Raw genomic sequence first — 26,266 nt, 5'->3', positions numbered from 1 at the left:
TGCAAGCAAAGTCAAAGGGGAAAGCCAGATGTCAGCCCTGAAGCCATTTCCCCACAGTGGAGTTGAGTCGAGCTGTGAGAAAGGGAATGGGGAGGTAGAGATAGCTGGGGGAGTGTAGCCAAAATAAAACTCTTGTTGTGGCCTGCCAGCAGAGCTGGTGGCAGACTCAGACAGTGAGGAGGTTGGTGAGGATCATGGGTCAGTCCTGGAGTCTGGGGAAGGTTCTGATGAGTGCTCTGCATCCGAGGCAGAGGGGGGGCCAGGGCCCTCCGACAATTATCAGCTACCTTCGGAGTCAGAGATAAGTGGAGCTGAAGAACAGCTGGAGCTTGTTCCCGGTGTGTGCATGCGCAAAGTGTCCAGACGAAGGGAACAGCTAAGAAAAAAGGGTTGACTTGGGAGTAAGGCCACAGGTGAACAGTGACTGGCCCTAATGAAGATGAGAGAAAGGGGAGGGCAGTTTGCAGGAGACAATTAGTTCTGCTGACCGCTGGCGGGCCACAACAATAGCCTTCCTCGTTTTGCTTCTTTTCATTCCTTCCGTAGGCCCTCTTCGTAGACAATTGGCGAGTGCTGCATGGCCGAGAATCTTTCACGGGATATCGCCAACTCTGCGGTTGCTACCTCACCAGAGATGATGTGCTAAACACAGCCCGTTTCCTTGGCCTTCAAGCCTAGGGTGGCTTAGACCTCTGACGGTCAGGAGCTGCTGATTCAGGAATGGAGAGAAAAAAAGTGTATACCTCACAGACCTGGCCTCTTGTCCCAAGAGAGAGGAGAGGTCCTCTCAGCATTACTTGAGGCCCATCAGATATTGTCTACTGTCTTTCCTTCATTCTCCCCATTCTAAGCTCCCTGATTGGTTCTCCTTGGTTTCCAAAGCCCGCCCATTGGCTCAACTCAGGTCAGATGGACTGGGGAGCCAAGTAAGAGGTTTTTCTGACCTCCAAGGTACTACCTTTTGTGCCTTTTGCTATTGGAAGCAACCTTGTACCTCCCGTGTACAAAACCATCAAGGCTTTTTTTAATTGCTTGAAAACTGGTAGAGTCTCAAGGAAAGTTGAGGTGGTTCATTGGCACGACATGCTTGCTGTTGGTCCAGCCTTTTGAGACTTCCAAAGTAGACCGCTACCCAGTGTTTGAAGGTTCTGCTTCTCAGATTCTCCTCTTTCCTGCCTGCTGGTGATATTAAGCTTGCCATATGATGGGAGAGTGGCTTCAGAAAGCCTTAGAGCAGGATGAAGGAAGAAAGCACATAGATCTTGGGAGGGAAGACAGTATTAACTCCTGATTTCCCAGTACTGTAAAAAAAAAAAGATAATATAACTATAGCACTCCATTTCTTTTCATCTTACTTTGTTGTCCAGTCTTCATCTTGCTCATTGCTTCAAGCTTTCTCCAGAATCTCTTTGCTGTCGGTTCTCTGTTGGGAGGAAGCACAACCCCATAATTTCCTTGCTTTGTTTCTTTCCTTTGAAGAACTTTCTCTTTATTCACAACAAGAGTCCAGAAGCTGGAAGCTGCCAACCCTAACGATCAGGAAGAGAAAGAGAAAGAAGACACTTGGTTATTCCTCTTAGCTAGTTAAGTGAAAATAGTTGCGTGTTTCGCTTTGACTGGCCTTCTCTGTACCACTAGGCTGTTCCTAGCTTTACAGAAGAAAAGCAAAGATAAAATGAGATGATTGGGTCAAATATCTGAATGGAGCCACTGCTTCCGCTATCTGCTCTTATCACCTGACCCTTAGCAATGGGCTCCTTGACTAGGAAAGAGGAGTTCTAGATCGTTGTTCCTTCTAGAGATGGATGGTGATCATTGCTTGCATCCCTGCCATCATCAGAGAGACTCTGGTTCAAAGGTGGTATTCAGCCAGTTCGGGTGAACCAGCCGTGGCCATTTCGACCAGTTGGGAGAAACGGCAAATACCGCCCCTGGTTGGCCCCGCCTTCCTCCCCTTCCCGTTCCCTATCCTATATTCCTGGGTTTTTTAGCTCAGCTGATTGGCGTGGAAGAGCCAATTGCCACGCCTCAGCTGAGCTTAATAACAGCTCAACTAACCAGCCCTGACATGGGAGGCGGTCTTTGAATGCTGCCACAATTTCAAGCAGCGCTTGTGAGCCTTTTGCATATGCGCAGAAGGTTTCGCGCATGCGCAGACCAGGTGAGTGTGCTCACATTTTTGGGTGCTGCTGGGAGAACTGGTAGGTAAATTATGTGCTCTGGTTCCTATAGCATCTCTTGAGCACGATCCAACAGGGATGCCCAGAACTTCTATAGGAAGCCAAGATTTGCCATTCTATGGAAGAACAAGCTCCTACAATAAGTAGGTGCCTTTTTGCCTTCAAACCAAATAGAAATACCTTGCCTTCTATGGACTTGAAGCGACATTTTCATTATTCATAACCGAAGGATGAAACGCTTCATCACAACTTGAGATGCAAATTCTGTGGTTGAGTTGGTCTTCCTGAGCCAAAACTTCAAAACAAATCTGTGCGTAATGAGTTTAGGAGCAGAGAGGGTATTTCTGCCTACAAGGGAATCCAGATAGACTCCATGAACAACAGAAGAAATCTTTGTTCATGGGTGTCATTGCCAAGCTTGGCCAAGCTTGGTTGAGTCCGTTGGCTCTCGTTTCTGCTAATTAGGGAAAACCAACCCTCTTTCCTACAGTAGGTTCAGAGTTTAGCACTTGATCCCTTTCAGGTAAACAAAACTTCCTCTTTTTTTGGTCCTCCTAGAATTATATTGAACGTGTAAACCTGCTGAGGAGGAAACCCCAGAAAAGGAACTTCTGCAGTTCTTGTACACATCAGGAAGTGGCTACCATTTTCCTTGGATAGCATTCTGTTCTTTGCAGCTTTTAAATTAAAATAGCGGGAAAACTGGCAAGGTTCCTCCAAGTCTAGAAGGATACCGTTTGATTCTTGCTACATGGCAGAAGTCATATTTTGGAACTACAACACTTCTGATCTTAAATAGGGGAGTGTCAAGGTTCCAAGTAGCATCCAAACTAAATCAGAGTCCAAGTCAAAGTGCTCCTCAAAGTTCCAATTTATTGCCAGAGCCATCCTGGTACCTGCACTGGGAAAAATGAATCTGTGTTCCCCACCCAGTTCACAATTCACATTCCTTGTCCCCCAACCACAAACTTGTCACGTTGCCCACTCAGATTGTGCCAGCATGGCAAGTCCTTCCGCTTCCACCCAGGTGGTTGGGCATAGGATGGCCTTGAACCACTCGAAAGACTGCTCTGTGGCTGCACCTGTTCCCTCATGAAAATCACCCCTCCCAAGTTCCCATAAACATCAGGCCTTCTATAGATAGTTGGCAAGCCATTAATTTATCACCAACTTCTGCACCAGCTTGACGGAACAGGTGGGTGAATGCTTTTCCAAGGAACTAGAATCCTACACGAACGTCAGCAATTTAGGTCTAGTTGATTTTTCTCCCTGAGATGCTTGTGTTCTTTAAGGCAGTGTTTCCCAACCTTGGCAACTTGAAGATATCTGGACTTCAACTCCCAGAAGTCCCCAGCCAGCATTCGCTGGCTGGGGAATTCTGGGAGTTGAAGTCCAAATATCTTCAAGTTGCCAAGGTTGGGAAACACTGGTCTAAATGCTAAATGTCACTCCCAGCCCATTATCTTTGTTGCTCTTTTCTGCACCCTCTCTAGAGCAGTGTTTCCCAACCTTGGCAACTTGAAGATACCTGGACTTCAACTCCCAGAATTCCCCAGCCAGTGAACGCTGGCTGGGGAATTCTGGGAGTTGAAGTCTAAATATCTTCAAGTTGCCAAGGTTGGGAAACACTGCTTTAAGGAATATATTTTAGGTTTGCTTGTTCAGTGAAGCAATACCTCCTGGGCACCAAAGTTGCTGTCTGAAGTCATTTTGCCCAGCTATCGTTTGGCTACACTTCATTGAGTTGGTGCTCTTTGCACTAACTGGATCTGTAGCTGCTTCTCTCCTTTCCTTAGCTGTAGTTTGGACTTTGTTTTAACTTGATTAATGTGGTAGCACTTTTTGCTCTTAACACTCCTAAGGACTTCTTTTAGACAACATTCCGTTTTTAGCAGCAGAAAGGCATTCGGCCAGGGATGGGTTCCACTTACCTGCCCTAGTTTGCATCGCAATGGAAGTGTGCATTCCTCTACGTCACGCCGGGGAAATGACCCTCTATGCAGGGGTAGATTGCACACACAGCTTTTGTTGTCTTGCGTGCGCGCACTTCCCAAGTGTGGTTTTGCTTCTGCGCATGCTCGGATGCAAAAAATTGCCAAAATCTCAAATGTATGCACATTCCTTCACAAGATTTTGCTTCTGCGCATAAAGCAAAAAATATGAAAAATTGGGGAAAGAAGTTGGTGGTGCCCATAGGACTGCCACCGGAGCAGTTGCGTGCAAATTGCGCAATCTGGCAGCCGCTACCAATGTGCAGTCTGCTACCGCACCGGTAGCAACCCACTACTGCCTCTATGCTTGCGCAGAAGCCTTTGTGCATGCGCAGAGGGTTCTTTGCTAGCTGCTTTGCAGAAGTGGCAACTGGAGGACCGGATCAGGGGCGTGGACAGCCAGGGATCGCTGCCGATGCGGCGAGCGGGTACAAATTTCCACCACCGGTTCAGGCAAACTGGTTCGAACCTGTAGCAACCCACCTTTGCATTTGGTACCCAAGGCCATTTTTTAAATTGATTTTCTTAACACTGTAAGTGTTTCATGACCTCCATAGAATGCATCCGATGTAGGGGTGGTGCAAATACGATCTTTAGATCAAGACGTCTACAGCTGTCTGGTATTTATTAGCTACTAAGTTTCAGGAATATTTTTTACTAACTTCTAAGAAAGTCTTTGCAAAAAGTACGACTTGGGGTTGTGTCTCTGTATGTCTTGTAAGGATGGATGTGGCCTTGTTTATAAGTAGCTGAGTTCTCTTCATTCTGTCCCTCACGTGGCCACTCATTTGTTACTCTAAAAACAAGATTGTTATGGTCACAGTATTTGTAATTGTTTCCTGTAACTCTGCTTTTAATAATAATAATAAAAAAGTACAACAATAAGTTTTTCTGAGAGGAACAGAAAGCTTTGTTTTTACCAAACGGATTTTGCAAAGTGTGGCCAACAAATTAAAAACATTGAATCATGCTGTAAACTGATTTAAAAAAAACAAAACAAAACCTCTTTAGGAAGCCCAAAAAAGTTGTTTGTGGGGGTTGAATTAGACTTCAGAAAGATATGTTGGGTTTCAAATTTGTACGTTCTATGACTTCGGCATTCAACTTTGCTTCTTGTCACTGAGGTTTACAGTCCTTGACTTACAACAGTTCATTTAGTGACCATTCAAAGTTATAATGGGATTGCAAAAAAGTGACATACAGTATGAACTTTTTTTACATTTACAAATGTCGCAGCATCTCCACGGCCATGTAATCAAATTCAGATGCTTGACAGCTGTAATGTCCCGACATCATGCGATCTACTTTTGTGACCCTCTGATCAGCAAAGTTAACGGGGAAGTTGGAGTCGGTTAACAATGGTGTTACTAACTTAACAGCTGCAGTGATTCACTTACCAACTATGGCAATAAAGGTCACAAAATGGGGCGAGGCTCACTTAACAAGTGTCTCGCTTAGCAGCAGAAATTTTGGGCTCAATTGTGCTTGTAAGTCAAGGATTTCCTGTATTTATTTATTTTTATTTATGTATTAAACAAATTTGTGCAGTAGCCTTTCAACACACCCCTGGGTGACTCCGGGAGGTTTATGTTTAGAAGAGCCCTAGGACCATGTCAAGAAAGAAGGGGGACAGCGGAAATCTGGAAAGGTTATATGTTCTTATGGTTCTTATTTTCTTTGAAATGCTTTGAGTTATAGCCTGGTGGTTAACCTCATTTAACCAGAAAAGATGGGGCTCCATTTTCTCATGCCTCTTTCCTGATCGGGTCCCTTCACTGACATTTAGTGACATTTAGTTATTACAGTAGTCCCTCACCTATCGGTGTTACGTTCCAGACCTGGCCGCGATAGGTGAAATCCGCGATGGGGAATTTATCGACTGATAGTACTTATTTAAGTATTTATATTGTAATTGTTTGGTAAGTTTTCATTGTTTTAAGTGTTTATAAACCCTTCCCACACAGTATTTATTTTAGATACAGTATTTAAATACAGTATTTACAATTTTAGATATATATATATTTTAAAAAAACCTGCCGATCGAGTTCGGCGGGCTGTTTAAATCTGCCGATTAACTTCCTCAGAAACCCGCGATGAAGTGAAGCCGCAGTAGGTGAAGCGCGGTATAGCGAGGGACTACTGTAGTTTTATTTTTTTGTTTCTCTCTCCTCTCTTTATCATCTCTCCTCTCCTCTCTTCTCTCATCACCCACTCTCCTCTCCTCTTTCCTCTCCTTACCCCATCTCCTCTCCCCTCTACCTTCCTTTTACTCTCTCTCTCTCTCTAGGTATCTATTTACAAACAATAAAGTCTACAAATCCAATGTTAAAAAGCAAAACAATTAAACCCTTTTTTATTATTATTATTTTTTATTAAGTTTTTTTGACAAACCAACACACAAACAACATTTAACATTTACATTTCACTATGTACATAAAACAAAAGTTCAATTTTTTTTACAATTCCATTTACTATACATATTAGTCTTTTACTGCTAGATTCTCTCTTTTTTCTCGATCCAGTTATACAATTTTTCCAATACTCTGTAGTAGTTTTTATTTTGTTGATTTTGTATTTCGTATGTTAATTTACTTAATTTGGCGCAGTCTAATATTTTTTTAATTACCATCTCTTCATTTGGCGTCTTTTCTTGCTTCCAGATTTGCGCAAATGCCAATCTTGCCGCTGTAAGTATATGAGTTATTAAGTAGTAATTTTCTTTACTGTGTTGTCCTCTAATTATTCCCAGTAAATACATTTCAGGTTTCGTCTCTAATTTATAATCTAATATTTCCTCCATCCAGATCTGAATTTTGGTCCAAAAGTTCCTTGCCTCCGGGCATAGCCACCACATGTGGTAATAAGTTCCTACCTCTTTTTTACATTTCCAGCATTTGTTGCTTGAATTGGGATGAATTTTAGCTAATCTTGCTGGGGCGTAATGCCATCGAAAAAACATTTTGTATAGATTTCTTTGTAGGGTATAGATAGTGTTATCTTATAATTTATTTTCCATAATTTTTCCCAGTCTTCCAAGAAACCCTTATTAAGAACAATCACACAACTCAACATACGATACATAAAGCGGGACAGCTGGGGGGAATCAATATCCCCATTCCTGGCGACATAGGTGGGTTTTCAGTAGTTTACGGAAGGCAAGGAGGGTGGGGGAGGTCCTAATCCCTGGGGGGAGTGGGTTCCAGAGAGCCGGGGCCACCACAGAGAAGGCTCCTCCCCTAGGTCCTGCCAAACGACATTGTTTTGTTGACGGAACCCGGAGAAGGCCAACGCTGTGGGACCTAATCGGTCGCTGGGATTCGTGCAGCAGAAGGTGGTCTCGAAGGTGTCCGATGCCATGTAGGGCTTTAAAGGTCATAACCAACACTTTGGATTGTGACCGGAAACTGATTGGCAGCCAGTGCAGGCTGCGGAGTGTTGACAAGACATGGGCATGCCTAGGGAAGCCCATAATTGCTCTCACAGCTGCATTCTGCACGATCAGAAGTTTCCCAACACTTTTCAAAGGTAGCCCCATGTAGAGAGCGTTACAGTAGTCGAACCTCGAGGTGATGAGGGCATGAGTGACTGTGAGCAGTGAGTCCCGGTCCAAATAGTCTCTTCTGGAAAGCCTCAAGGGATGAAGCTCCCCCAACTTCTGAAAGCAACTTCTATCCCGTTTAGTTGATTGTTCTCACTGTCTGGAAATTTCTCCTTATTTCTAGGTTGAATCTCTCCTTGTTCAGTTTCCATCCACTAATCCTTGCATGGCCTCCAGATGCTTTGGAAAATAGCTTGATCTCCTCTCTGGGGCAGCCCTTCAAATAATGGAAGATCCTGTGTCTCCTGGTCCTTCTCATCACTAGACTAGTCGTGTCCAGTTCCTGCAACCTAATTATATGTTTTAGTCTCCAGTCCCCTAATCATCCTGGTTGCTCTTCTCTGCAACCTCAGATTATTTAAAATGATGACATACAGTGATCCCTCTATTATCGCGAGGGTTCCGTTCCAAGACCCCTCGCGATAATCGATTTTTCGCGATGTAGGGTTGCGGAAGTAAAAACACCATCTGCACATGCGCCCCTTTTTTTCTATGGCCGCGCATGCGTAGATGGTAGAGTTTGCGTTCCCCGCCACCCACGCAAAGGGGAAACCCCGATTCGGCTCCTCGCTGCTGCTGCGCTACCGAGCAGATCAGCTGCTGGGCGGCCGAAGGAACCTTCCCTGGGTCTTCCCCCTCTTGCTGGCGGGTGGGCGAGCGGCGGGCATCAGCGAGGAGCCGGGGTTTCCCCTTTGCGTGGGCGGCCGGGAAGACCCAGGTTGGGGGTTCGGGGGGGTGCTGGGAAGCCCCCCAGGCCGGCTGCGACCTTTTAAAACAGCCGCGCCGCTTCCGAGCTGAGTCCCGAAGCCAAACGCGGAAGTGTTTTTTTTTTTAATTAATATTTTTTTAAAATCGCGATATAGCGTTTCGCGAAGATCGAGATCGCGAAACTCGAGGGATCACTGTATATCAAATTGGGCCTAATACAGAAGGTCATTGACTTCCCACTATAACTGAGCCTAAAATTCCTGTTGCTAAGCAAGATTGTTGCTAAGTGAGTTTTTTCCTATTTTATCACCTTACCTGACGCAGTTGTTACGTGAACTGCTATAGTTAAGTTAGTAACATGGTTGTTATTGGCAGTTCTGTGTTAGCAAAAACTTCAGAAGAGAAGGATTTAGGGGTAGTGATTTCTGACAGTCTCAAAATAGGTGAGCAGTGCAGTCAGGCGGTAGGGAAAGGAAGTAGGATGCTTGGCTGCATAGCTAGAGGTATAACAAGCAGGAAGAGGGAGATTATGATCCCGCTATATAGAGCGCTGGTAAGACCACATTTGGAATACTGGGTTCAGTTCTGGAGACCTCACCTACAAAAAGATATTGACAAAATTGAACGGGTCCAAAGACGGGCTACAAGAATGGTGGAAGGTCTTAAGCATAAAACGTATCAGGAAAGACTTAATGAACTCAATCTGTATAGTCTGGAGGACAGAAGGAAAAGTGGGGACATGATCGAAACATTTAAATATGTTAAATGGTTAAATAGGGTTCAGGAGGGAAGTGTTTTTAATAGGAAAATGAACACAAGAACAAGGGGACACAATCTGAGGTTAGTTGGGGGAAAGATCAGAAGCAACATGAGAAAATATTTTACTGAAAGAGTAGTAGATGCTTGGGACAAACTTCCAGCAGACGTAGTTGGTAAATCCACAGTAACTGAATTGAAACATGCCTGGGATAAACATAGATCCGTCCTAAGATAAAATACAGGAAATAGTAGAAGGGCAGACCAGATGGACCATGAGGTCTTTTTCTGCCGTCAATCTTCTATGTTTCTATGTTAAGTGAATCTGGCTTCCCCATTGACTTTGCTTGTCACAAGGTCACAAAACTCAGTTGCCACGTGAGTGAATTTTGATCGTGTGACCACGGAAGTGCTACAATGGTCATAAGTGCAAAAAAATGGTCCAAGCTCACTCTTCAGTGCCATTGTAACTTCAATCATTTAAACAAATGGTCCTAAAGACATGACCCAAGATTCCTGCCAAGAAAATAGCTAGAAATACCAGTGAATCCCAAAGACAGAGGTTAGCCCAAGGCCAGCTTTAACCGTGGCTGTTTTCAAGAATATCCCATTCAGCATTTTTAAAAAATAAGAATGGAGTAAGTTCCTCTTAAGCGGTGCTAATCTGGAAAGTGGGAGAGAAATGTGCCAATTTAGACCTGATCATAAGACTGCTCTTTGTAAAAAGAAAGAAAGCATGAAGCAACTACAAGTAGCTTGCTCTGACAAATCTCCAAACCACAGCACAGCACAGCACAGCAAGAGATTTCCTGATGCTCTGATCCTTGGTGTGAATATCTTGCAGCAGGTGCCGCACCAAACAGTTTTCAAGGGCATCAGCAGCATCTGACGGGGTTTGTTTGGGTTTTTTTGTAGAGTTTGAGGAACTTCCAACTATAAGCACAAGAAGCGTTTCCCCCCTGCCCCCAAATCAAGCTATGACTACTCAGGAATAGCTTTGCACCTGGTTGTGCTGTTTATACTGTAATGTATGAAAGGACATGCATTTTTTTTTTCAAGCAAATTTCTCTGCAAATTTTCTTTGTTTGCCAAAAATCCTCCGGATTGAATCTGAACTTCAACACCACCACCACCGGGTTTGTTTGGGATTTTTTGTAGAGTTTGAGGAACTTCCAACTATAAGCACGAGAAGCGTTTTCCCCCTGCCCCCAAATCAAGCTATGTCTACTCTAGAATAGCTTTGCACCTGGTTGTGCATAACAAAATGAGTGTTTCATAAAGTAAGTGGCATATAAGTATAAAAATAATACAGGTAGCCCTTGACTTACAACAGTTCAATTACTGTTACAATGGCACTGAAAAAAGTGATTTACAACCGTTTTTCACACATGATTGCTGCAGCATGTTGCAGACCGTTGCAGTCATGTATTCAAAATTCAGACACTTACGCATCTGACTCATGACGGTTGCCGTATCACGGAGTCACACAATCCCTTTCTCCAGTCTTCTGGCAAACAAAGCCAGATTCGCTTACAAAACCATATTACTAAATGAATTGCAGTGATTCACTTTTAACAACTGAGGCAAGAAAGATGGCAAAACGGATCCGAATTCACTGAGTGACAGAAATTTTGGGCCGGGCTCTATGGTAGAAGCCTCCCGAAAATTCAAGGGTACAAATTTCAGACACACACACGTTTGAAATTTCAAAACAATATTCTTTATCACAAAATGCAAAAGAAACAAAGCACCTTTTTGTATTGCAAAGAGCACTTTTCCCCAAAACAACCTTGTAGGCTGTACAAGTCCCTTAATCAGTCCTTAAGTAATTAGCTAGTAGCTGTGAAGAAACGTCACAGCCCTCCTTCTTCCACGAAGTGAAACACACAGACACTTTACTCTGCTTTGGTGTCAAAGGCATGAAAAATCCACAAACAAAGTTCAGAAACAGCGAGGCACGATCCTGAAGAACTGCGATCAGATAATCTTCCACAATGGCCAAGCCCACACGCCATTTATATCAGCAGCTCTAATTACTGGAGCCCCACTCAAACACAGGTGGCCTCTCTTATCTCCTGTAATATGTCCTCAATTGGTCTCTTCTACGCATAACTCTGCGCCTGCATGGGTCCAAGACATCCTGATCCAAATCAACCGAAGATAATGGAGATTGGCTTCCTGGGCTGAGTGCCAAGCCCCCCTCTTCCAAGTCACTCCCACCTTCGTCCGAGGAAACTGCACTACCTGAATCTGTCGGCAATAAAACAGGCCAGAGCCAACCACAACACCTATATTTTTAATAATTCAAGTATAGTGGTACCTCTACCTAAGAACGCCTCTACTTAAGAACTTTTCTAGACAAGAACCGGGTGTTCAAGATTTTTTTGCCTCTTCTTAAAAACCATTTTCTACTTAAGAACCCGAGCCTGGAAAAATTTCCCAGGAAATTTGAGAGTGGCACGAAGGCCCGGCCAGTTTCCTGCCATTCCCCCTGGGTTTCTCTCTCTGGCCTCAGAGTCCCTCTTTTTTTTTAAAGCCTTAAATTTTTGGATTTTTTTGATTCCCCTCACTTCACCTTCTTCCTTCGGCAGCGACTGTCCTCCTTCTCTTCTTCTTCCTCCTCCTCCCACCCAAATTCCGAGCTTTTATTTCTTTCCTAATGTCTTTGCACAGATTATTTGATTTTACATTGATTCCTATGGGGAAAAATGCTTCTACTTACAAACTTTTCTATTTAAGAACCTGGTCGTGGAACAAATTATGTTCTTAAGTAGAGGTGCCACTGTAGTTTTCTGTCTGATCTTGCAAAAATGAAAGCAAATTACTTGCATTGTTAAAAATATATTACGAGAACTTCTAAGGAGGAGCTGTTTTAACTTTGTTTCTCCCACCAAAGTATCTGAACTTTGTTGTCTCTTGGTCCCCTGGAATGCAGCCCCTCCCTCTTGGGAATCCAGACACTATTCCGCCCCTTAATCCAAATGAAAATAGAGTAAAAGTAACCTAACCCAGATTAAGTTACATGAAAGAAATAATGAGTAGAAAACCTTGTGTAGCCATGGCAAGTATTTTCCTGTTAAATATTTCTCTGAACACCTGTGAGTGCACAGCAAAAACAAAAGGTTACTTTTTGCAGTTATAATTGTATGCTACATAAGTGAGATTTTGCAAGGTGAAAGACTTCACCACATATCTTTCTTGAACTTGCTACTTCAGTGCAAAGCAGGTTAACCCTATGATTTTAGCTCTTTTAAGCCTCAAGAATTACTGCAAGTCTATTCTGATCTTTGCTTTGAAAAAGCCAAAGCATCCAATGTAATTGCTCTCCAGTAAAAATTTCTCCAAATTCTTTAAATGAAACATCATTTTAACCAATTTTAATATTGGGGTATGTGTGTTTAGAAATGATAATGTTCATATCACCGTCCATAGGATGTCTAACATTTCAGCAACAGATGCTTTTCCCCTTTTTCAGTAATCTCGAAATCTGACACATAGAAATACCCAGTTCTGTTCAAACTCACAATAATTCTTGGAAGAGTTTTATTTCCTTCCTAGAAATGAAAACAATTATTGTTCCCATTTACCAAATAAGGACTTGCAAGAAATCATTTTCAGGTAACAATTCCTGCATCTAGAGATGGTTATGTAGAAAATTAGTTCACAAAGAAGTAAAAAATGGTGCATTTCAACAGCTTGCTAAGCCTTTGGTTCCTGGTTTTGCTAAAAGGTGCTAGAAAAAATATGCAGAAGATAATGGCCAGTGTATTTCCTGTTTCCTTAGAAAACTGAAGTAGAATCGTGAGATAAGATTTTGCCCAAGCATAAACAGATATTTTAAGACCGTAAGAAAAGCTTGACAAACTTTTAAAACCAACACACTTGGCTTTCTGCCTTAGACACACCAAATTTCTCAGCACTCACAAATTATTTTTAATATTCAACTTCTTTTTCCTTTGTCTGTGGTTTTCTCAGAAAAAAAAAGTTCAAATAGAGCACATTCTTAGTAGGAACTAAAAATCCCATTTATAGCTTGTGTCTCCTTTTATCATATATTGGTATTTTCACTGAGTGATATCAAAGTTCAGGTTTTCAGGTCCTGGTGTCTTCTGGATTTGTTGGATTTTAAAAACTCCTTAACTAGAGCTTTTATTCATCGCAACCTCTGGTCCTCACCATCTTGAAGAAAGCTGATCTAGCAAGAAAAACTCACACCCAGAAGTTTATCCCTTTTATGCAATTTAGTCCTTCTCTACCCTGATGAATCTGTGATGGATTATTTGACATACAATACTCTCTGGTTATTTTGAGAAACCCACTTGAGCTTTCGGAGAGTGGTGTCCAGCAAGGATCTCTTGAAACTGCTGGACAGAAAGAAAAAAATTACAGGGTCAAAACAACAGTTCAGGGTTGAAATGCAAAGGACCAATTCATTTGCAAGGTGGAGGACCTGAATGTTGTGTTCAGAAATGATCTTCATTTGGGCAAGGATATAAGGTACTCGGACCACATGGTAGGGTACAAAGCACACGATGAAGACGACCAAAACCACGAAAGTCTTTATTATAATTCTGGTGCTCATCCTTTTACTACGCTGCTGGGTTTTCTTCAAAGAGACCTCACGGAGCCGGAGCGCGATTCTACCGTAGGAGTAAAGGAAAAAGAAGAGCAGAAGGAAAAAAAAAGTCACCGCCAACAGGTTCAGTATGCCTCCACTGGTGCCTCTGTACTTGAAATGGAAGCACTTGACACAGGGCACACTTTTATTGCCATCCAAAAGGAAGCATAGCATTGTGGCGAAGCAAATGACCCACACCACCATGGACATGGTGAGGCTGAACGGCATTGTATGGATTCGGAACTGTTGAAGGGGCATGATGATTTTGAAGTAGCGGTCCAGGCTGATCAAGCTGAGAAGCAAAATGCTGACGTACATGGTGATGTAGAAGGTCATGCCCACCATCTGGCAGAGAGCGGAAGAACTGCTGTGGTTTTGGTAAGCTACCCGGAAGGGCAAACAGAGGGAGAGCAAGAGGTCGGCAATGGCGAGGTGCTTCATGTACACCGTGATGGAGTTGGTCTTCAGGGTGCCAAAAGTGAACACCCAAAGCGCCAGGAGGTTGCTAAGGAAACCGATGAGGGCGATGATGGAGTACATGGCAGGCAAGACCTCCACCAGAAAGCCATCCTGGATTTGACATTCATAAGATACGTTAGAGTTAGATGATCCATTGTGAAAGTTCTTGCCGAGAGAAGAAGGGGTGTCCGTAGTGCTGTGAAAGGAAAAGAGCAGAAATAATTAGACGATGCCATGTATTTCTTGGTAGATCACCATTTCCTAATTAACTTCACTTCTAGACTTGTTTCTTCTCTGTAAAACATTGCTACCGCTCTCCCAGGGCACTTGGCTTTGTGAAGCTATACTTAAAGCCGCAAAACACCACTCTGATGTAGTCATTAAGGCACCAGGCTCTAAATTGGAGATCTGTGAGTTCTATTCCAACTTATTTTTATTTTTTATTTTTTTTATTTTGTCCAATATACAATAATACACAATGAAGGTTATAGAGGATATAGTAGAGAAGAAATACGAGATATAGGAGGGACTATAGGACAGGGAACGGAAGGTACTCTAGTGCGCTTATGTACGCCCCTTACTGACCTCTTAGGAATCTGGATAGGTCAACCGTAGATAATCTAAGGGTAAAGTGTTGGGGGTTAGCGGATGATATTACGGAGTCCAGTAATGAGTTCCACGCTTCAACAACCCAATTACTAAAGTCATATTTAGTTTTTTTTTTAAATATACTTTATTAATTTATTAAGAATGGGGAAGGGGAAGGGGAGTGCAAAAAGAGATAGGAGGGGCATGGGGCAAGCAATCTTTTTATACAATCGCATATATATATTGTTGTATATTCATTTCAAACATTTATCTATAGATAGTTATTTTGTATTCAATATTCGTATTTACATAATCTTATATCTATAAAATATAGTAATTTAAGAATAACGTAGTGTTTTGCTATATGCATTGATAGATATTGTAGTAGAGATTGTAGATGAGGTAAGAAAGGGAAAAAAAGGGGGGGTAGTACCTGCAAGCTAGCAGGAATATATATTGTGACAACTTAGTTTGGTTATGTTTATTAATTTTGTGGGTAAAAGATATTTGTGAGTTATGATATTGGTATATTGTTAGTAATTATCGGGTGGATTGAACTCAGACAGAGATTGTGTCAGTTTTGGTCAGAATTTCTGTTGTGTATATATATTTTTTACAGTCAAGTTTGGAGCGGTTAATGTTAAGCTTGAATCTGTTGTGTGCTCTTGTGTTGTGGTTGAAGCTGAAGTAGTCTTTGACAGGCAGGACATTGCAACATATGATCTTGTGGGCAATACTTAGATCATGTTTAAGGCGTCGTAGTTCTAAGCTTTTAAGACCCAGGATTGTAAGTCTAGTTTTGTAGGGTCTTCTGTTTTTGAGTAGGCACAAAACCAGTTGGGTGACCGTAAGCTAGTTCTTCTCAGCCCTAAGAATACCATTCTATAAAGCCCTAGTTAGACCACACCTAATGTACTGCATCCAGTTTTGGTCACCACACTACAAAAAAGCACTGAAACTCCAGAGAAAGTACAGAAGAGAGGAACCAGGATGATAAGGAGACTGGAAACTAAAACATATGAAGAGTGGGTTGCAGAAACTGAGCATGGCCAATCTTGCGAATAGAAGGACCAGGGATGACATGATAGCAGTGTTCCAATACTTGAGTGGCTGCCACCCAGAGGAGGAGGTCAGGCTGTTTTCCAAGGCACAAGAAGGCTAGATGAGGAATAATGGATGGAAGCTGACCAAGGAGAGATTCAACCTGGAAATAAGGAGGAACTTTCTGATGGTGATAGTGATCAGCCAGTGGAACAGCCTGCCTTGGAGGTTGTAAGAGCTCCAACATTTGAGACTTTCATTTTTTTAAAATAAACTTTATTAATTTTCATAAAAATAACAGACACACAAATATTTAAACATGTAGTTGGGGTTACAATTACCCCTCTCATCTTAGAGGTCTATTTTTATACAGAAAAAGAATAAACTATTAATTCATTAAGTCAACATACTAATTTAAATGAAAAGAAGAATTTTGTTCAAACATTATAATAAAGAAAATAAAAAAACAAAAAAACAAAATCATTTTAATATATTTATACTTTCCATAACGTTTAAATTTTATTTTTATTTTTGTTTATCCATATATAAACTTTATTCCAAATAATATAAAATTCTGATTCTTCTTGATTGTTCAACTGTCTTGTCATCATATCCATCTCTGCACAATCTAAAATTTTCTTTATTACCTCTTCTTCCTTGGGAGTATTTTCTCCCTCCCAATTTTGTGCGTAAACTATCCTGGCCACTGTCAAAATATGGATAACTAAATAAAAATATATCTTTCTTGTATTTCTGATTCATTATACCTAATAAATAAAATTCTGGGGTTTTTTTTTTCTATTTCTTGTAATGTCATTTCTTTCATCAATTTTTCTATCATTTTCCAATATAACTTAGCGTTATTACAAGTCCACCATTGACATTTGAGACTTTCAAAGGGAGATTGGACGGCCATTTGTCCAAAATAGTGTAAGGACTCCTGCTTGAGCAGGGGGGTTGGACTAGATGACCTACAAAGCCTCTTCCAACTCTAATAATAATCTAATCTAAAGGAAGAAGTGAAAGGAAACCACTCCTGAAAAACCTTGCCAGAAAAACCAAAGCCTTGTTCAGGCAATCACCAAGAGTCCAAAATAGCCATGATGAACAATTAGCTTTGCAAGCATTGGGGTAGGAAGCTCAGAATGATTGACAGCCTATTTGTATCAGCTCCTTGATATAGTTCTTTGATTTCTATGCGATGTTTTTATTTTATTATTGCCCCCATGGTAGACAGGCACCAATAGGCATTTGATAAATATCTAGATAGAGTATGTACGTTGCTAAGAACTGTCAATACAGTGATACCTTGTCTTACAAACTTAATTGGTTCTGGGACGAGGTTCTTAAGGTGAAAAGTTTGTAAGACGAAACAATGTTTCCCATAGGAATCAATGGAAAAGCGATTAATGTGTGCAAGCCCAAAATTCACCCCTTTTGCCAGCCGAAGCGCCCGTTTTTGCACTGCTGGGATTCCTCTGAGGCTCCCCTCCATGGGAAACCCCACCTCCAGATCTCTGTGTTTTTGCGATGCTGCTATTTCACTGAGGCTCCCCTTGCTGGGAAACCCAACTGTGACCAGCAAAGCGCCCATTTTTACACTGCTGGGTTTCCCTTGCTGGGATTCCCCTGTAGCATCACAAAAACACGGAAGTCTGGAGGTGGAGTTTCCCATGGAGGGGAGCCTCAGGGGAATCGGTGCAGCGCAATAACGGGTGCTTCACTGGCAACGGAAGTCCGGAGGCGGAGCATCCCAGCGGCGGCGGTGGGTTTGTAAGGTGAAAATAGTTTGTAAGAAGAGGCAAAAAAATCTTAAATCCCGGGTTTGTATCTTGAAAAGTTAGTATGACGAGGCGTTTATAAGATGAGGCGTTTATAAGAGGCATTAGGAGTTGTATCACTGTATATTTAAATACGCTAGAGTTCTTGTATCAGCTGCTTTTTACATTTGCGCACACTGGATTTGGTGGTTTTTTTAAAAAAAATGTTTAAAATATTCAAAGATAATTTTAACCAAAAAAGAGAACAAAAGAAACATTTGTTTGCTGAACAGCTGATTACATATTGTAATGTCCAATTGACCATACAAATGTTCCCTAGTTCAGTGTTTCCCAACCTTGGCAACTTGAAGATATTCGGACTTCAACTCCCAGAATTCCCCAGCCAGCTGGCTGGGGAATTCTGGGAGTTGAAGTCCGAATATCTTCAAGTTGCCAAGGTTGGGAAACACTGCCCTAGTTGTTCTTAGAAGTCGAAGGAAAGCAGTTGTAATTTCATTGATTTTTATGGGCTCAAATGATGCAAATAGGATGCATTGTGGAGAACTGCTTTCAAATGGCTAAACATGACTGAGAAATGGGAGGATTTGCTGCCAGCTAATTTTGCAAGACAGAGATGACAGAGGCATAATGAAAGTCTAGCATACCAACACACAGTCATTTTGCAAGTTCCCCATATAGGGAGGTGTGTTGTTGTCTGCAAATTTAAAATACAATACAATACAAAATACAACACAATACAAAATACAATACAACACAATACAAAATACAATACAATACAATACAAAATACAATACAATACAATACAATAGCCTTCTCTGTGGCTGACCCGGCTCTATATCCGTACTGCTTCCACCCTATTGGCCTTCCATAATATAATATAATAATAATAATAATAATAATTATTATTATTATATCATGTATCATATCATATCATATTACAAGCAACTGTGTTCTCTTTGCTGATGATGTAAAGCTATTCAACCCCACTGACAATACTGCTACCCTACAAAAAGACCTTGGTTTAACAATTAGCAACTCCAAATCTCATCCAACAAATGCTCCGTTGAACATATTGGCAAAAAAATTCAGAACATAAAATACAAGCTGGGTGGATATGACCTCGTAGACGACCCTCACTCTGTCAAGGACCTCATCTCAAATTATCTAAGTACTAGAGCCCACTGTAACAGCATTGCCAAAAAGGCATTAGGAGTTGTTAACCTAATCTTGCATAGCTTCTTCTCCGGCAATATTGAACTGCAAAGTAGGGCATACTTTTTGCTACGCCAATCCTTGAATAAGTCTCATCTATCTGGACATTAATACAATCGAGCAAGTCCAGAGGTATTTCATGAGAAGAATCCTCCACTCCTATGCTCGCAACAGAATACTTTATGCCACCAGACTTGAAATTTTAGGCTTAGAAACTTAAAACTCTGCCATCTACAATATAACCTAAGTGTAGCACATAAAATTATCTGCTACAATATCCTATCTGTCAATGAATACATCAGCTTCAACCACAACAATACACAAGCACACAATAGATACAAACTTAAGGTAAACCACTCCAAATTTGACTGCAGAAAATACAACTTCAGCAACAGAATTGTCAATGCCTGGAATGCATTATCCCTAGACCCCAAAAACCTTAACTCTATACAGTACTGTCAACTATCGACCTCACCCCATTCCTAAGAGGTCTTTAAGGGGCATGTATAATTATATCAACATGCCCATCGTCCCTGCCCTAATGTCCCCTTTTATTCTTATCCATTTCTTGTATTCATAATCATGTTTATCTGTTATCTAATACATGCTTGATGAAATAGGTACATTTTAATTTTTTTAAGTTAAATATAATGGTGTTTATTTAGATGAGAGAGGTGCTGAATCATCTAAGACCAGACACATCATTAGAAGCCAAAGTCATGAGACTATTTCTGATTTACTTTGGCTGGGGGATACATGCAAACTAGTTGGTGAAGGCAATGATGCCAGGAATGGTTAGTGGATCAAGATGAAGGGGCAAGCAAAGAACCCACTGGGTTGATAATATCAAATCTGATACAAAAATGAACCATCCAACAACTGAAAGAAGCTGTGCTTCAGAGGGTCACACTTGCCCTGTAAAGTTGCCAAGATTGAGACACGACTGAATGGATAAACAAAAATTTATTTATATAGGAAGCTGCATGTGGGTCGTCTAGTGTCTATTCTAGATGTCTTACAACGATAGACAATAAAATACTGTAGTCTAAAATCAGCATAAAACGTAGCCAACATAATGCTGGCATTATGTCTTAAATATTACTGCCTGTCTTATACAGTATTCGCTTCTCCTCTTTGCAAGATCTGAAAAGGAACACTGGGCAAATTTTACTGGGAACAGATAATCTCAGAAGCAATTACAGCTACATGTAAATTTACAACCACAATTGAGCTCAAAATTTATGTTGTCAAGTAAAAAAAACGTATGAAGTGAATTTGTCCCATTTTACAACTTGTTTGCTGCCTTTGTTAAGCGAATCACTGCACTGATTAAATTAGTAACATGTTAAGTGAATCTGGTTTCCGTGTTGACATTGCTTGTCAGAAGGTTGCAAATGACTCCGAACATGGCAACAATCATAAATATGGGTCAGTTTGTCAAGCATCTGAAATCCTGAATGCAAATCATAGTCCACGGGTATGCTGCAATGGTCATAAGTGTAAAAGTCACTATTTTCAGCGCAGTTGTAACTTCGAATAGTCACTAAATGAACTGTTATAAGTAGACTGTAACTGTTATAACTGTTATAAGTTTACTACCTGTATTTGGTAAACTAAACGAGCAATGCCATATACTTATTTCATTAGAAAAACATCAAAAGCATAAACTCCAATTAAAAATAGGAGACCTGTCTACTTATGGGCTATATCATATCCCTCTACACGTTCCTATTTGCCTGCAAAATGATAATTTTTTAAAAAAAATGTAGTTGCTAAAACTGTCCATTCTTGGAAGTGTTATTTTTGATCGTTAAATGCTGAGAATGTGTCAGTGAGCCGCATGTGTGGTTGCTGGTTTCTTAGATTTCCATTATGTAGAGTTTGAAACAACAGCATTAAACTAATTGCTACAAATGCAGAGACTAAAATCACATTTGAACCTGCTTTAATCCTCCATCATCATCATCTCTCTCTCACACACACCCCAAAAAAGTAAATGGCTCATGTCATCACTTACCTTAACATCTCCATTCAGACATTCACCCTGATGAGGCTTTCACGCTGTTTCTTTTTTGAGAACTTCCTAAAATGTATGTTCAACCAGCTGAGCTTTAAAGTTCTTGTCAGTGAAGATATAATGTGGTTGGTTGAACTTGCTGCTTACGGAAATTTATTCCGTTTTTTTACCACTAGATGAAGCAGCTGAGAAAGAAGGTAGGGGAAAGAGATTGCTTTCTCTTTTTAGAGAAATAGGAAGAATAAAAAGCGATGTGGGAGGGGTGGGGGACTAGTTAAGGTTTTTGGTTTGGTAGTGGTGGGGTTTTGACTTTTTTAAGCTTTAAATTCCTTGTACTCAGACAAGGACACAAAGTCAAAATAGTGGCATCAAATGTGAGAGGCAGCCGTGAATAAAATTGGGGTATTCAACTGTGACTTCATGCAGGAGAGTGGTGTGAGTAGAAGGAAGGAAGAGGACTATGGAGCAAGGAAGAACATTAAAGGAGGCTATATAGCTGAAGGATCTGACCTCCCTTATACTACTTGGAGGATCCTGAATAGGTTGTGTACTGTCGAGGTCTCTGGTACACTCCTCCCAAAAATGCACAGATACAATTTCAGACACACACACGTTTGAAAATTCAAAACAATGTTCTTTATAATGAAACTTCACTTAAACCAAGCCCTCTTTTGGTATAGCAAAGAGCACTTGTCTCCAAACAAACTGGTAATTTGTACAAGTCCCTTATCAGTTCTGTGATACTTAGCTTGCAGCTGTGAGGCAATTCACAGTCCTTCTTTTTTCACAAAGTGAAACACACTTTGCCCTGGTTTAGTTTCAAAACAGGGAAAAATCAGGACACAAAAGGTCAAAGTCAGTAAAGCAGTCACGAAACACGATCAGATAATCCTCCACTTTTATAGCAGCCTCTTTATAGCAGCCTCACTAATTACCACAGCCCCACCCAACCACAAGTGGCCTCATTTTCTTTGATAATAATCTCTCAGTTGTTGTTGCCTATGCATCGCTCTCTGCATGCGTGGCTCTATCATTAACTCTTGTTCTGAATCCAAGGAGGAGCTAGATAATTGATCTCCTTCTGAGCTGTCTGCCACACTCTCCTTCTCCCTGTCACTCATGTCTTCTTGGTCAGAGGAGCCTTCATCAGCAGATTCCACCGGGGGGGGGGGCAAAACAGGCCTGCAGCATGTGGATGTCTCCCCCACATCCACAGTCCTTGGGGCAGGAATTGGGCCAGAGCTAACCACAACAGGTTGAGAGTTGGAGTGGTGAAGTGTAAAACCGATATGCTCAAGAGGAATCTCTTAGCGGATAACAACATGTTGTGGGAATATGGAGAGATGCAAAACCTGGCCTATCTGCTGGTATCTTAGCTACTACCAAAAACATGTACCCAAGAAGGTGGCTTCATTCTGGCAGTCTAAAGTTTGATCTGGTCACGGAAGAAGAAGGGGTTTGCAGGTCAGGTGTTTGCTCTTTTAACTACTACCTGTTAGGAAACGTATGAATGTGAGAAAATGTTTATTGTATGTCTGTGGGTTTGGAGAAAGCATGTAATAAGTGTGAACGGATGTGCTATGCACCAATATAGAATTAATGGCTGGACTTCTGAATACAGTAAAAGTGAATATTAAGAAATAAAATATGTTAGCATAATGCTTGGCAGATAGTTCAACATTTGTCTTAAAATTGAATATTTATTTAATTTATTTATTTATTCATTTGTCCAATACACAAATACATAGGAAGAAAAATAGACATGTAGTAATATATATAAGGGTAAAAGTGAACTTAGAGGAGAGGATATATGAAAGAAAGAAAATATATATGATAAGTGAGAGAAAGGAAAGACAATTGGACAGGGGACGAAAGGCACACCAGTGCACTTATGTACGCCCCTTACTGGCCTCTTAGGAACCTGGAGAGGTCAATCGTGGAGAGTCTAAGGGAGAAATTTTGGGGGTTAGGGGTTGACACAATTGAGTTCCACGCTTCGATAACTCGATTGTTGAAGTCATATTTTTTACAGTCAAGTTTGGAGCGGTTCGTATTAAGTTTGAATCTGTTGCGTGCTCTTGTGTTGTTGCGGTTGAAGCTGAAGTAGTCATTGACCGGTAGGACGTTGCAGCATATGATCTTGTGGGCAATACTCAAATCGTGTTTTAGGCGCCGTAGTTCTAGGCTTTCTAGGCCCATAGAAGGATATGGTGTCCATTGACCGTTTAAAATATTTGTGGATAAAGATTATAAGAAATGCTTGTGATATTGGAGATATGTTGTTCAGGTACAGTACAGTATATTCACCAAAGGAGCACATGCTTTTATACAGGTGTGTGTGTGCTTTTATACAGACTATGACATGGGACTACCTTTGAAGAGTGTTCGGAAACTTTAAATCGTCCAAAATGCAGCCGCGTGAGCGGTTATGGGCCTTCCAAGGCATACCCATATTTCACCATCACTCCGCGGTCTGCATTGGTGCCAATTAGTTTCTGGATAAAATTCAAAGTGTTGGTTATGACCTACAAAGCCCTACATGGCATTGGGCCAGATTACCTCCGAGACCGCCTTCTGCCACACAAATCCCAGCGCCCGGCCAGGTCCCACAGAGTGGGCCTCCATGAGGCCAGAGCTCGGGCAGGCGGCTTTTGCTGCTGGCCCTAGCTGCCGCTCTAGGTGACGCAGCAGGATTTGGCTGCTGCGCATGTGCAGCAGTCGAAATCTCGTGCATGGACGTCCTTCCGGCAGTAAAAATTGTCAGTTTCTTTGCTTCTGTGCATCTGCAGAAGCAAAAAAACCTGGTAATTTTTACCGGAATCATGCTGGTTCCTCTTTCTTTCTCTCTCTCTGTCCCTCTTTCTTTCTCTTTTTTTCCCTTCCTCTTCCTTCTGTTGCTGCCACCGGAACGGCGTTCCTGCCATTCCGACGCCTATCCTATCCTTGGCGTTATCTAAGAAAATGAAATTCAATGGTGAAAAAAGTAAGAGTCCACATTTAGACAAGAAAAACAAAATGCACAGGTACAATATATGTGGTACATTGCTCCACAGTAGTAACTTGAGAGGGATCTTGGAGTCTTAGTGGACCACCATTTAAATATGAGCCAGCCATGTGCAGCAGCTGCCAAAAAAAGCCAACACAGTTCTAGGCTGCATTAACAGAAGGACAGAATCAAAATCACGTGAAGTGTTAATAGCACTTTATAAGGCCTGGGTAAGGCCACACTTGGAATACTGCATTCAGTTTTGTTCGCCACGATGCAAAAAGGATGCTGAGACTCTAGAAAAAGTGCAGAGAAGAGTGACAAAGATGATTAGGGGAGTAGAGGCTAAAACATATGAAAAACTGTTGCAGGAACTGGGCATGGCTAGTTTGATGAGGAGAAGGACCAGGGGAGACATGATAGCAGTGTTCCAATATCTCAGGGGTTGCCACAAAGAAGGGGGAGTCAAACCTATTCTCCAAAGCAGTGTTTCCCAACCTTGGCAACTTGAAAATATTTGGACTTCAACTCCCAGAATTCCACAGCCAGCTAATGCTGGTTGGGGAATTCTGGGAGTTGAAGTCCAGATATCTTCAAGTTGCCAAGGTTGGGAAACACTGCTCCAAAGCACCTGAGGGTAGGACAAGAAGCAATAGGTGGAAGCTGAACAAGGAGAGAAGAAACTTAGAATTAAGGCAGAAATTCCTGACAGTTAGAACAATCAATCAGTGGAACCACTTGCCTCCAGAAGTTGTGAATGCTCTAACACTGGAAGTTTTAAAGAAGATGTTGGATAACCATCTGTATGAAGTAGTGTAGGATTTCCTGCCTAAGCAGAGGGTTGGACTAGAAGACCTCCAAGGTCCCTTCCAACTCTGCTGCTGCTGCTGCTGCTGTTGTTATTTCAACAATACAACACAGCAAACAAGACAATATGCTGGATTTCATATTTCATCACCAGGTGGGCTCTTCCCAAGCACCTAGGGCTGCGTGATGTAGCGGTAAAGTAAAGCAGCCTTTTGCAATTGACAAATGGAGATTATTATTATTATTATTATTATTATTATTATTATTATTATTATTATTATTTTGGGGTTGCTTCAGGGGCAAAATGCTACTAGTTTGTACCAGTAGTGGTGGTCTCCGGTGGTTTGGAGAACCGGTGGTGGCAGTGGGAGACTCTGCCCACATATCCGGATGTCGCCATTTTCTTTTTTTTAACCCCCTGCGCATGTACAAAGCCTTCTCCGCATGCACAGAGGGTGAAAAAAAAACATGCTTCAAAACCTGTAGAGAAGGTAAGCAGATTTCCAATGCTGGGTTACTTGTCTTGAGAACAAGCTGAACCTTGCAACACAGCACATCACAATTTGGAGGCAGCTAACATCCTTTATTATGGACTTGTTGAACACTGGAACATGGACTTTTTCTGAACTTTTTGGAGATTTTTAGAGTATAAACAAAAGCGATACCGGTAGTAACAAATTGACATTCCTACATGAAAGAGGAAGTCATATAAATTCACCTAAAAGAGATAGGGAAGCTTCAAATATTTCCGTTACAGACAAGATATTCAATTTCGATTCCTTTTTGTCCCTGCTCAGACTGGTAAAACAGCAATCATAGCAGAGGTGGGTGTTTTTAGTTCTCCCAGATGTTACCCAGGATCATGTTCCATGATCCATGATTAAACACAGCATAATAGAGCACTGGTGAGACCACATTTGGAATACTGTGTTCAGTTCTGGTGACCTCACCTACAAAAAGATATCGACAAAATTGAACGGGTCCAAAGACGAGCTACAAGAATGGTGGAAGGTCTTAGGCATAAAACGTATCAGGAAAGACTTAATGAACTCAATCTGTATAGTCTGGAGGACAGAAGGAAAAGGGGGAACATGATCGAAATATTTAAATATGTCAAAGGGTTAAATAAGTTTCAGGAGGGAAGTGTTTTTAATAGGAAAGTGAACACAAGAACAAGGGGACACAATCTGAAGTTAGTTGGGGGAAAGATCAAAAGCAACACAAGAAAATATTATTTTACTGAAAAAGTAGTAGATCCTTGGAACAAACTTCCAGCAGACGTGGTTGGTAAATCCACAGTAACTGAATTTAAACATGCCTGGGATAAATCCATCCTAAGATAAAATACAAAAAATAGTATAAGGGCAGACTAGATGGATCATGAGGTCTTTTTCTGCCGTCAGTCTTCTATATTTCTATGTTTCTAACTCCTTCTTTATGTAGACTCTTAGCCAACATTTCTTAGGTTTAAAATGTCCTCTCATTCTAACTCTAACTCTTTGGGTCAACTTGTTGCCTCTTGTC

The 26,266-nt window shown here is 41.4% G+C and overlaps 2 protein-coding genes across 4 annotated transcripts in view; one reads left to right on the top strand and one right to left on the bottom strand.

Moving 5' to 3' along the window:
* The window catches only part of TMLHE (trimethyllysine hydroxylase, epsilon), a 60,593-nt gene extending 55,537 nt beyond the window's left edge, over nucleotides 1–5,056 (top strand). For all 3 annotated transcript variants that reach the window (XM_070759723.1, XM_070759721.1, XM_070759722.1), the window contains one exon: nucleotides 547–5,056. In XM_070759723.1, the coding sequence (XP_070615824.1) occupies nucleotides 547–678 (132 nt within the window). In that variant the 3' untranslated portion in view covers nucleotides 679–5,056. The remainder of the gene's footprint in view (nucleotides 1–546) is intronic.
* Nucleotides 5,057–11,001: 5,945 nt separating this feature from the next.
* LOC139170792 (probable G-protein coupled receptor 34) lies at nucleotides 11,002–21,055 on the bottom strand. The gene is made up of 2 exons (XM_070758302.1): nucleotides 20,950–21,055; nucleotides 11,002–14,506 (listed from the first exon to the last, which is right to left on the bottom strand). The coding sequence occupies exons 1-2, from the start codon at nucleotides 20,961–20,963 to the stop codon at nucleotides 13,510–13,512; spliced, it is 1,011 nt and encodes a 336-aa protein (XP_070614403.1). The 5' UTR covers nucleotides 20,964–21,055; the 3' UTR covers nucleotides 11,002–13,509.
* Between the last annotated feature and the right edge of the window lie 5,211 nt (nucleotides 21,056–26,266).

The sequence above is a fragment of the Erythrolamprus reginae genome, chromosome 8 (assembly GCF_031021105.1).
Source record: "Erythrolamprus reginae isolate rEryReg1 chromosome 8, rEryReg1.hap1, whole genome shotgun sequence".
NCBI classification, from domain to species: Eukaryota; Metazoa; Chordata; class Lepidosauria; order Squamata; family Dipsadidae; genus Erythrolamprus; species Erythrolamprus reginae.
This window is presented reverse-complemented; position numbering and strand designations above follow the sequence as displayed.